This window comes from Bos mutus, chromosome 19, assembly GCF_027580195.1.
Source record: "Bos mutus isolate GX-2022 chromosome 19, NWIPB_WYAK_1.1, whole genome shotgun sequence".
NCBI classification, from domain to species: Eukaryota; Metazoa; Chordata; class Mammalia; order Artiodactyla; family Bovidae; genus Bos; species Bos mutus.
Window position 1 is genome coordinate 401,762 of NC_091635.1, and position 12,214 is coordinate 413,975.

The 12,214-nt window shown below is 60.5% G+C and overlaps 1 protein-coding gene across 2 annotated transcripts in view; it reads right to left on the minus strand.

The window, feature by feature from the left end:
* Positions 1 to 976: 976 nt before the first annotated feature.
* Positions 977 to 12,214, minus strand: part of CACNG5 (calcium voltage-gated channel auxiliary subunit gamma 5) — a 29,858-nt gene continuing 18,620 nt past the window's right edge. For both annotated transcript variants that reach the window (XM_070388917.1, XM_070388916.1), the window contains exons 2-6: positions 9,222 to 9,488; positions 7,808 to 7,894; positions 6,237 to 6,377; positions 4,122 to 4,267; positions 977 to 3,884 (exon numbers count right to left, since the gene is read on the minus strand). In XM_070388917.1, the coding sequence (XP_070245018.1) occupies positions 3,627 to 3,884; positions 4,122 to 4,267; positions 6,237 to 6,377; positions 7,808 to 7,894; positions 9,222 to 9,417 (828 nt within the window). In that variant the 5' untranslated portion in view covers positions 9,418 to 9,488 and the 3' untranslated portion in view covers positions 977 to 3,626. The remainder of the gene's footprint in view (positions 3,885 to 4,121; positions 4,268 to 6,236; positions 6,378 to 7,807; positions 7,895 to 9,221; positions 9,489 to 12,214) is intronic.

Below are 12,214 nucleotides of genomic sequence, written 5' to 3' on the forward strand. Positions count from 1 at the left end.
GAGCTAGGCAGGAGAAGCCCAGGTGGGCCCTGGGTAGAGAGGCCCGCCCAAGGTCGCAGAGCAGAAGTCAAGGACCCAGGGCAGGGCGGGGGACGGTGTGCAGGGCTCCAGGGACCGTGTCTGCCAGGAGGGAGCGGCTACAGCCAGGCCACAGCTCACCACCCGTGACCCCGGGGGAGTGGGGGGCGGCCAGAGGCAGCCCCCAGGCTGAGTGCATGCCCCAGGTCCTGGCCTGTCTGTACTGAACACAGGTGCACTCAGAAGCACCCGCTTGTTCACCCACGTCTGTGCCCGCGCTCCACCTGGTGCTTGGGTTCCAGGTGTCACGTGTCACTTCCTGGTGGCTCAGTCAGTGGAGAGTCCGCCCACAGGGCAGGAAACCACCTGCAATGAAGGAGACAGGAGATGCAGGTTCAATCCCTGGGCCAGGAAGATCCCCTGGAGCATGAAACGGCAACCCACTCCAGTCTTCTTGCCTGGACAACCCCACGGGCTGAGGAGTCTGGCGGGCTGCAGTCCCCGGGGTCGCACAGAGTCAGACACGACTGACCCCGCGTGTATGCGCCTGTTGGCTGTATCTCTGGAGAACCCTAGCACACTGCTTTCATTTAGGAAGGAAACAGTTACTCAAACATGAAGGAGGGGGCTCCCTGACACATGGTCCTCAGGACACGACTGAGAAGCTGGTGTGGACTTGCCCCATTGTCGCCCCTCAACTCCGCGTGGTACTGATAACAGGCCATTTCTCTGAAGGTCACCTCTGGGGCCTGTGAGGGGCACCACTTGCGGGGCGCTGGTGAGTTCCAGGTGAGAAGGAGCAGAAGTCAGAACTGCCCCCACCCCTGACTGGTAAACCCGAGTGATTTTACTCCATACTGACTCAGACTTTGTTGTGTTAGTCTCCCCCTCCCAGATTTTGAGTATGAAAAAGTAAAAACTCATATACCTTTTTAAAATAAGTGCTTGAGGAAACAAAAAGTCAGAAAGTGTGTTGGGGAAGGGCCCGTCATTTATGGTTTCTGAGCTGAGTTTATATACACTTTAATGTTTCACGAAAATCCTTTGATTCTGGAGCGGCTGCAAGGGTCCCAGTTCTGAGATTAATTTATAAACAGAAAAGAAAGTTTCACCCAGCCTGCAGGACGGGAGACGAGGACCCAGAACCGTGCTGAAGAGCCGCGGAAGTTGCACGTCCGGGGAGAGCGCCTGCCGGAGCGGCGCAACGGCCAGGCCGAGAGACCCGTCCCAACGAGCAGCCAGCGGCGCGCGCTCAGCAGCGGGCTTCTGCTTTTCCCATGTGCACAAAGGCAAGCCCGGAACGGCGACAGAGGGGTACTTTAGGGCAAGAAGGCATGTCCAAGGAGCTCAGCACGCCAGCGAAGGCTGGAGTCCACGCGTCTGTCAGCTTGGAAATAACGACCGACCGTCTGCAAGCGCGCTGACCCAGCCCTCTGCGGCGGGCAGCACCCGGTTTCCGGGTAAACCGTGAACAGTAACGGAGGTTACAAGTCGTGGCGGCCGACGGGGTGGAAGGGGCTTTACAGCTGTGTCTGTGCACCCGCAAGGGTGAGCAGTCCACACGCGGGGCCGCCGGGCAAGGCTGGACCCTTAAGAGCTGGGGTGGGGGTGGGAAACAGCTTAGGCTAGGTCCCTCGGAGCAGAAGGGGGTTTCCCAGGACTCCCCAGGAGGGTGCCAGGAGTGGAACCGCGGCCCGCTTCTCTGGCTCCCCTCTCGTACCCGACACAATAGGCACCCCTGACACAATAGGCGGTCCAGCCTCCCTGGACGGGCTGGGCGGTGCCCCAGCCCCAATCCGGCTCCTTGCTGCCCCACCCCCGGCCCCACATCCAGCTCCTCGCCCCCCATCCCTGCCCGCTCCCCCGACCGTCCCCCTGCCCGATCCTCGCCCCTCTTCCTGCTCCTGGCCCCATACTCTTGTGTTCAGGCCTTTGCCTCCTGGACTCAGAAGATGGCTGCATTTGGAGACAATGCCTTTAACCAGCTGATTTAAGTGAAAATGAGCCATTAGGATGGGCTCTCATCCAGTCTGATGGGTGTCCTCCTAAGAGGGGCTTGGACACCAGGGGACACACAGGCGTGCAGGAAAAACACCGCGTGAGGCTATGTCGAGAAGATGGCCATCGACAAGCCGTGGGAAACGGCCGCGAAAGAAATCAAGTCTGCTGGCACCTAGACCTCAGGCTTCTGGCCTCCAGAACCGTGAGAAAACCAGTGTCTGCCGCTGAAGCCACCCAGCCCATGGCCGCCCAGCAAACAGACGCGTGGCCCTGCCCAAGGCCACCCAGGCTGCACGCGCAGCTTTCTGGATTTCTTCCTGGAGCCCACATGCTACCCATGGTGGCTTTTTGCACCAAGAACCGAATGCTGTCTTAAAGAGAGCACGAGAGAACATTGGGAGTGACTGAAACATACGGTAGAGAGCCCATTTTGTCTGGCTGCTCTAAACCTCAAATCCAGAGGTGGCCACACCGAGAAGACACGTGGCGATCTGAGGTTCCGTCCCGCAGGCACCTTTCCCGTGTCCATCTGTGGACCACATGGAAGGGGCCGGCGCCTCCCTGCTCCGGATTCCACCTGGGAAAGGGGCATGGCGCCGCCGCATCCTCTCCAGCTTCTATCTGCCGACCCACGCCCATTCCCAGCCCGTTCCCAGCAGGCAGACACTGCCGTGTATGAGCGTTAAATCGGCCCTCCGGCATTAACAGGGTCCTTGGGAGGACTATCGTGAGTCCAGCTCCTTTAGACTCCAGTGTCGGCAATCCAGCTCCAAACCCCAGGCGGCCTCTCGAAACCCGCGTTCTGCTTTGCTGGGACAGACGTCTGTCTACACGATTAGACCAGAAATGTCGCCCCTGTGAGCAAGGACAGTATCCCTGGGCCTGATATAGTGCTTGGCAATATTAACTTAGACCAGCCCCATCCCGAAATTCCCATCGTCAGAGTCGCTTCTCTGGGTTAAGGCATCGAAGGCCCCCGTTAAACACGTTGCTGAGGGGCCATACACACCAAGACATCACCAGCCACTAGTGTCTCTTTGTGACCTCATCCGAGTGGTCCAGACCACCTTAACCCCTCTGGGAGCATTTGGGGCAGCTGAGTTCTGGTGGGAGAAGAGGAAAGAGCCCTCAGGCTGTGGGGTGCCAGGAGCTGGAGTGAGCAGACAGGTGTGTCCTAGTGGAATGCAGGTGACCACCAGGGATAAAGGACTTTGCAAGGACTCGGCTGGACAGCTCTGAACCAGCCAGACCTCCGGATTGGTCACCTCTTGACCCACAGCCCGGATCACGAGGGAGGGCCAGGCCAGGCGGCAGGCTCACGAGACCAGCTGGACCTCTGGAAAGAACCTGGCATCCCAGCACTGGCCTTGGTCTTGGCCGAGACGTGAGATGGGGTGGGTGAAGATCCAGCGGTGCCCACCTCTCCCCTGGGAGCAGAGGCCGGAGTGATTGGCTACTCCGCCCCCTCCGGAGCAGTCAGCCCTCTAGTAGGGGGAGTGGGGAGGGGACGGGTCGGGCGACAGCAGCTGGGTGTGGGGGTGCCGGGGCTCACGGGCCAGCGAGGGCAGGGCAGGCTGTCCGGGCCGCGGTCCAGGGGAGGCCGCGGCTCAGCACGGGGAGGTGGACATCTGGTCGTAGTCTGGGCACTTGAGCAGCGCCGGGTAGCTGCTGTTCATCTGCAGGGAGGCGTCGCTGGAGAGGTCGGAGGGACTGCGGCCCCGGGCCCAGGCGTCCGGGTGCAGGAACTGGCCCGAGTAATCTGAGCAGTTGCTCAGACGCGGGCGGTAGAAGCCGGGGTGAGGCCGGTACAGGTCCTCGGCGGTATACCTCTTCATGAACAGGTACACGGACATCACCCCGGCGCTCTGTGGGAGGAGGCGGAGGGCGCTGGTGCTGGGGGCCTGGGTAGCGGCCAGAGGGGAGGTGAGGGGAGGGGAGGAGAGGGGGAGGGGGGGGGGGGGGATGGACGCAGGGTGCGGGGGGCATGGGGGAGGGGAGGAGGAGGGGAAGGGGGGGCGGGATGAAGGGCGGAGCCCGGCGGGTCTCCTCCTCCTCCCCCTACCGGCAGCCCCACCCCCATCCAGCCCCCGGGAAGGCTTTACCTCCGTTAACAGGAAGGAGATGGCTGCGAAGGCGAAGGACCAGCCATACTTGTAGCTGAAGTAGGTCTCCGTGTCCCTGGTCCTGTTGAGCATCTCGTCGTTGATGCTGGAGATGTAGAGCACCAGGCCCACCACGAGGGAGAGGCCTGCGGGGCGGGGGCTCAGGCAGGAGGCCCGGAGCTGCCCGGGGCACCCGCCTCACCTCCGGGCTCCGGGAAAAGGCGGCGCCTGGGTGACCATGAGCTCACTCTGGGGTTCAAGGGGAGCTGGAGTCCACCCCCCAAGACTGCCTGGACCGTCACCCTCCAGACGGAGGCCAGCGTGCAGGTGGGGCTCCTGATCTGCCAGGACCTCCCAGGAGCCCACCCCGCCCCTCCTCTGAGTCATTGGCCGGGACAATGACTAGTGTCCTGAATCCCCCCAGGTCACCCTACGGTGACCTCAGGTGGTTTCTGCTGTACTCAGGGGTAACGTGTGCTCCCCGCCAGAGGTGGCAGGGCCTCCAGTCCCCGGATAGGTGGTCTCTGCCGCCCACCCGCCCTTGGGTGTGGCCCGTGGGTGTGTCCTGAAGCCCTGGAGAGGCAGGGGTGGTGAAGACTGACCAGCGGAACGTCAGAGGCCCAAGCCCTCCCCTCATGGAGCAAAGGACAGACAGCATCAGCCTGGTCAGTCCATGGCTGTAATCAGATGAGGACACAATTGATTACTCTGTTTTCAGCTGTTTGGGTTTAATTCCATTCACATGGTTAAGCTGGGCACCTTGAAGGTTAAAGGGATACAAGTGTGATTCAGGTCTTTCTCACCACTTCACTCACGCTGGATCAGGCCCAAGTCAACCCTAAGGCGTAAGGTGGGGTGAGTAAGCAGCGTCTACTGCTGTCCTTAAACACTTCATGTGGCCCGGGTCAGCCTGAGATCTCTGGCCTGCTGCTGCCCATGAAACCTCAGGTGCCCTGAGGCTGCTGTAGGGCCTTGAGTCTTGTGGAGTTCATAGAAAAGCAGAAGGTACGCCTGGGTCTGTGAGGCCCAGCCCTTCTCAGGCAGGGTCCCTGTTTCCTGCCCGCTTGTCCACATCCCCCGTTACGCTGCCTGTCTGTTTGGGGGCGGGGGGGGGGGCGGTGGGATCCAGCCCCAGGACGTGGCCTGATGATGCCGGGAATGGATGAGCGAGCACATGAACGACTGAATGATGGCAAGCGGACAGGTCCACGCTGAGGGGGCCCGGGTAGCCCAGGGGAGGGGCGGGGTCTCTGGAGGACAGCTGAAGGCTGGGAGGTGAAGAGGCCATTATCCCAAAGGCAGACTGTGTTTCTTTCACGTAGGAGCACAGGACACAGCCCTCCAAGAATAGGAACACTCGAGACCACCACAGCTAAGAAGCGGTGGTGTAAGTGAAAGTCGCTCAGCTGTGTCCCCACTCTTTGCAGCCCCGTGGACTGCACAGTCCGTGGAATTCTCCAGGCCAGAAGACTGGAGTGGGTAGCCTTTCGCTTCTCAAAGGGGTCTTCCCCACCCAGGGATCAAACCCAGGTCTCCCACATTGAAGGTGGACTCTTTACCGGCTGAGCCACAAGGGAAGCCCAAGAATACTGGAGTGGGGAGCCTGTCTCTTCTCCAGGAAGGGGTGTTCTTTCTCTTCTGTGCATTCCCAACTCAGGAACTGAACTGGGGTCTTCTGCACTGCAGGTGGATTCTTTACCAACTGAGCTATCAGGGAAGCCCAAGAAATATAGTGCTAAGTCGTCTCCGACTCTTGCAACTCCATGAACTGTAGCCTGCCAGGCTCCTCTGCCCATGGGATTCTCCAGGCAAGAGTACTGGAGTGGGTTGCCATTTCCTCCTCCAGAAGAAGCTGCAGTGATGGTGTGGAATGAGGACCCTGGGTTCTCATCCCAGCTGTGTCCCGGCAGCTACCAGGTCACCCTCCTCCAGCGGGGAGGGTCCGGTCTGGGGTCCTCAGACTCTCTTCCAGCTCAGACTCAATTCTGCCTGGGCCAGTGACGCGCGGGTCCCTTGCGGCTGACCCACCTGTGGGACCAGGGCTTCCCGGGGCACAGCGGTCAGGAACCAAGTGTCAGGAGTCCAGTGTGCCCGAGTGGAAACAGCACCACTCACCCGAGAGGATAAAGAAGATGCCTGAGACAAAGGCCAGGATGGTCCTGTGGGGACGGACGTGTCCGATGTTGTTCAGGATGAAGCCGATGAACATGAAGAAGAGGCTGACCAGGGGGAATGGGGTGGCCGAGCGAATCATTTCTGACCGAGGGGACGGAAGGGTGCTGTCAGCCTCCAGGGGCTCATTCTGCGATCACCCCGCCCCCCAATCTGAGCAGCCTGCCAGCGTCCCCCAGCTGGTCCCCCAGCCCCTGCCCTGCGTGAGTGGCCGGCCTCCACCTCCTCCTCGGTGGGCTTTCGTCCCTCGGCCCTTCACCTGCGGGGTCTGTGCTAACCCGGGGATTAGCGTCAGAACTGCACTGCAGCTTCATCTGGGGTCCAAGCCAGCTCTGGTGAGGCCAAGGCCATGGCATCAGTCTTGCTGGGGGATGGGGGTGGGGAGAGCTTGGTTCAGTCCCCTGGGGCTAATGGCGTGAATGTCTGTGCCCCACAAAGTGAAAGTCGCTCAGTTGTGTCCGACTCTTTGCGACCCCATGGATTACACAGTCCATGGAATTCTCCAGGCCAGAATACTGGAATGGGTAGCCTTTGCTTTCTCCAGAAGATCTTCCCAACCCCAGCATCAAACCCAGGTCTCCTGCATTGCAGGCGGATTCTTTACCAACTGAGCTATGAGGGAAAGAAAGTGAAGTCACTCAGTCGTGTCCGACTGTGACTCCCTGGACTGTAGCCTGCCAGGTTCCTCCATCCATGGGATTTCCCAGCAAGAATATTGGAGTGGGTTGCCATTTCCTTCTCCAGGGGATCTTTCCTGACCCAGGGGTCAAAGCTGGGTCTCCCGCACTGCAGGCAGATTCTTTACTGTCTGAACCACTAGGGAAGCCCCACAAAACTCGCACGTTACACCTAACACCCAAGGGATGGTATCTGGGGCTGGCCTCGGAAGGACTCACGTCATTGGGGTGGGGCCCTCATGAAGGGGGTCAGTGCCCGTAAGAGAGACAGGCGAGCCCCGCAGCTGAGCCACCATGAGAAGACACAGCAGGACGGCCTGGGCTACGCGCTGGGGAGAGGGTCCTCACCAGGAGCTGACCAGGCCGGCACCTCGATCCTTTTAAAAATTATCTTTTAACTTTTTGGCTGCACCATGCAACATGTGGGGTCTTAGTTCCACAATCACACCTGTGCCCTCTGCATTGGAAGCGTGGAGTCTTAACCACTGGACCTCCAGGAGAGGCCCTGGTGCCTTGGTCTTGGCCTTCTAATCTCCAGAGCTGAGACGATCGCCTTTCTGCTGTTTCTAAGCTGCCTGGTCCGCGGTTTGCTGGGGCCGCCCACACGGAGGAGGACACTGGGTGTGGACGCCCTCTCCTTGGTCGGGTCACAGGAGCTGGCAGTGCCAGCAACCTGACCCCCCGACAAACACTCTGCAGCGCAAGCTCGGCGACTCTGGTTGGCACGGCCAGCTGAGTCCCGGGGCGCTGGCTCTCAAGAAACAAGCTGCCTCTTCCCCCTGCCCCACTCTGCCCCATGCAGCCCATGGTCCAGGGTGGAAGGTCAGAGACACCTACTTAGTACGCTGACCGTGGACTCCGAGGTCAGCTGGGCGCTCGCGGGCATCACGTACTCGATGGTGAAGCAACGCCCCTGCTCCTCACCTGCAGGACAAGAGCCGCTTTTGCTCGGGGCCTTCAGCGAGCTTGTCTGGAGGCTCTAGCAGGCGAGCATAGCTACTCGTGCACCCTTGACCAAAGACCAGTCTTCCCCATTGGTTGTCCTCCTCGGCTGAGTGCACAGCTCCCGGAGGGGTGCGCAGGGAGCACAGGGTGCGGGGGGAAGGGGACGCCCGCTTGACCAGCCCGGTCACCTGAACCAGCCCTGGGGATCAGTGGGGCGACGGTGTCCCTGCCAGATGCTCCTCACGTCCTTTGGGTCCTCCTGAGCTTGGGTTTGCAGCTGGCACGTTCAAGTGGCATGGGCAAGCGCTTCTAGAATCTTTGACCCCCTGTGTATTTACACCTGAGCTGGATCTAAGCCCTTGGGGGCCTGTCCCTGGCTGGTGGCCCACGGTGGACAGAGGTGGACACTCATCCTGATGTCACATTTTCCCCAGAGAAGCACCAAAGCTGCATGAAAAGCGATCAGCACTGCAGCTTGAGGCTGCATCAGATGTCTGGTGGCTTGGGGGCAGGAGCCACCGAGGGTGGCACATGGCTGGCTCAGGCGCCCCAGTGTGGGAGCCGAGGAGCAGAACCCGTGTCACCACCTTGGTGGCCGGATCCGGGTGACCTAACGCTGCTTCAGATTTAAGCAGAGATGGAGGCCGCACAGTGCAGGAGGTGGGAGGTGGGGCCGGCGCTGGATGTCATTCACGAGGCAGACTCGGCCAGGCCTCCAGGTGTCATCCCTGCTGAGCACGAGTGGGTGCCCCCCAGCAGAGCCCTGCCATGAGGCTGGGAGGACCGAGTGTGCCCTGTGCCCACGGGCGCCTGGGTTACAGAGCCTCTAGGAAAGGCTGCGTGGACCCGCTGTGGTGTTTCCAGGCAGCCTTGAACAAAAGATGCTCTTGTGAAGCCTGGCTCCTGGTCATGATGAAGGGATAAGAGCAGAGTACTTGGAGTAGCAGCTCTGGGTGGGGGCAGAGAACCCAGCAAGCGGGCAGGAGGCCCACACAGGCCGGATGGAAACCTGCTCCCTCTCGCCGAGTTGGAGAGACTGCACCTGGGTTTTGTCCCTGCCATTCCGTGGACAGACAGAGAATGTGCTAGGAGTTCCCCGGGGCCATGTGCATTCTCAGGTGGGAAGACCCGGGTCTCGGAGGGGAGAGGACCTGCCTGATGGACACTGATGGGCAGGGCTGGCCGCCAAGGGGAGCACGTCCGCGGGAATGCCTCCTTCCTGCAGGGACGCTGCTTCCCGGGGGGTTTGGGGTCGGGGAGCTGCTCCTCTCTGGGGCAGTGCTGGCTGCGGTCAGGGCACACTTACCTGCCAGGAAGCAGACCCGCCACAGGCCCGAGTGCAGCGACATCCTGGTCTCGGTGCTCTGGTTCTGGGCCAGGACCACGCCCTCCTCCAGGTACAGCCAGTAGTCCGTGCTGACGGCGATGCCCAGCAGGCCCAGGCTGCACACGGCGAAGACGCTGCTCAGCAGGGTCAGGGCCTTCCTCCCACAGGCGCCCATCCTCCCGGTCAGCCCAGCGGGCGTGGGCTCTGGGGGCAGGAGAGCGAGACAGCGGCGAGAGCAGGCACGGCCTGGGAGGGAAGCAGAGCCCCCGCGGGGCAGAGGGTGAACCAGGGCCGGCAGGCCACCCGGACAGAGGGGCCGCCTTTTCTCCCAGGGGGAATGCAGGGCCTGCCTGCCTGACCTCTGTGAGGGGCCTATGTCCTCTCAAGCCCCTGGCTGATGCTGCCGCTCACCCATCCGTCCGTTCAAGCGGCCCAGTGTGCCCGACACGAGAGGCGGGGATGAGCAGGACTCGCCCACGCCCTTGACAGGTGTCCACCTAGAAGACAGTGCTTCCAACCCCAAAGCAAGGAGCCTGCAGCTTGGCGAGTTCTGCCCCAGGGGTGGGGCGGGGTGGGGAGGAGGCCTGAACTCTGCTGGGAGGGTCGCAGTCGGAAGCAACATCAGGTGTGGGGGCTCCCTTCCTCTGCAGGGTCTGGGCTTGCTGTAGGAGGGGAAGGGAAGAGGAGGAAACGGGCGCCCTTCACCAGAAAGAGGGGCAGGAGCCCCACTCCATCAGCTGACCTGGGGTTGGGGCAAGGGGGGGCTGACCGGTACAATGGGCCCGTGCGGACACCTGGAGGCAAAGGGGCGTAGCCCCGGGCAGGTCAGCACAGGCCTTAATCCCAGCCAGAGCCGCCTGCACCGGCTGCCGAAACACACTCCAGGCCACTCTCCACGCAGTGGGTGGGAGGTGGAAGGGCCGGCCGGCCCGTGAGGCGCCCCCTGTGCGTGGGCCCCGTGCTGACTGCCCAGAAGCAAAGCAATCAGTCTCTGTCGACTGCAAGCTGGAGAAACACAAGAAGACAGCGAAACAGCCAGGACAGGAGGGTGGGCCGTGTTCCGCCCAGCGGAGCCTCGGGTCCGAGGCGGAGGTGTGGGGTGCAGATAGGGCCCCTTGGGGAACGGCTACCTGGACCAGCTGGATGTCCCCACGTGGGTTATGGTCCTGAGAACTCTGACAGCCGTTTACGAACTATTTTCACTTACATTTGAGGCTCACAAAATCCCATTATCTGCCACAGGGACCGGAATTAGAACCCCGAGGATGGTGAGTGCAGTAAGCGAAGGAGAGAGCAACAGGTGGGAATACCATGAGCTGCAGAGAACCTTGAAGGAGCCGTGGGAGCCCTGGCGCCATGCTCAGTCGGGTCCTGAGCAGCCGTGGGCTGTGGGGAGATTAGGCTTCCTGAGGCCTGGCCCCCTCCCAGGACAGGGAGGAAAGGACAGCAACCCAAGCTGAAGTATGCTGAATGTTCATCACTGCTCGGTGGTCTGCCAAGCACTTAATTTTAATCTTCACAACCAGATGACCACCCCCATTCTATAGGTGAGCGACCTCTGCCGGTGGTTCAGTGGTAAAGAATCTGTCTGCAAGGCAGGGTCCCTGGTCAGGAAGATTCCCTGGAGGAGGAAATGGCAACCCACCCCAGTACTCTTGTCTGGAGAATCCCATGGACAGAGGAGCCTGGCGGGCTACAGTCCACGGGGTCGCAAAGAGTCGGCCACGACTGAGCACACACACGTGCCTCACCAGGAAAGATGCTCATGTTGTAAAACTGCAGGAAAAAGCTGGATGTGAAAGCATGTGTTTAATGTGAACTCAACTGTAAAAGTCACAGACTGGGAAGAAAAAAACCAAAATGTTGATAGTGGATGTTTCCAGGTAATAGGTTGTGTATATTTGATTTCCTCTCTACTTTTCTAAAAGAACATGTATTATTTCTACATCCAGAGAAGAAAGCTAAATAAAGGCCAGACTCATCAATTCTCCAGTCACTGCCCACGTAAAGAAAAGGCAAGAGCCCTTGAACTCCCGGGCGAGAGAAGCTGAGATGCAGTGTCATCCTTTGGAGCGTGGAGCCTAGAAAGCACAGCAGCTTTGAGTTTTTTAAGATGATTACCCAGCTGCCATTACCTGGAAGTATTAGCTTAATTATCAGGAATTAATAGTTGCTAATTATCATTCATGACTAGCGATTAGGGAGAAATGTCTTGTGGAGATGAAATCACTAATGGCACATTTTCCTGCCCAGGCCGATAATAAAACGACGTGGGATGAAGTGCTTAGGCGCTGGGAGACAGGTGAGCCTTGGTTAGAGGACAGCTGGGGAGGATGGACGGGTTTAATTGAGAGAAGGAGGAGGAACTTGGAAGACCAGGCCAGTGTAGACGCCTGATCTCCGCAGCCAACAGCCCAGAGAGAAAGCCCAGGACTTTTGCCTGATGAAGGTCTGGGGACCTCGGTTCTCAGCGGGGCTTTAAGCCACCGGCAGCAGCTGCTCCTGTTCGCTGGTCCAGGACTCGGCACCAGCCTGGCCAGCTCCCACAGGACACACCGGTGGCCAGAGGGCTCCTGTGACCTGGTTTCCACGGTGCTGACCCCCTCATTCTACGGGGGTTAAAGAAGGACCACAAATTCTCTGAGCCTCCACTGGGAGCTGGGGCTCCCCGCAGCTCCTCTCCAGAGCCTGGCAGGCCCGGGATGCTGCACCGGCAGGCATGCTGTGTGCCTCCTGGGTCCAAGGCGGTGCAGGTGCCCCGTGGCCGGGAATCTTCCCGGAACAGGGATCAAGCCAGGGCTCCACGTTCCCAGCGCTGGCAGCAGCCACAAACCAGAGGCACACCCTCCCCTCCGCCCCAAGTCACCCTCGGCCGCCTGGCACGCCAGGGGCCTCGGGAGCAGGCGGCACCCGCCAGCCCGCCCTTGGGACAGTCCCGCACGACAGGCCCCACCAACGCCTCCCACCCAAAG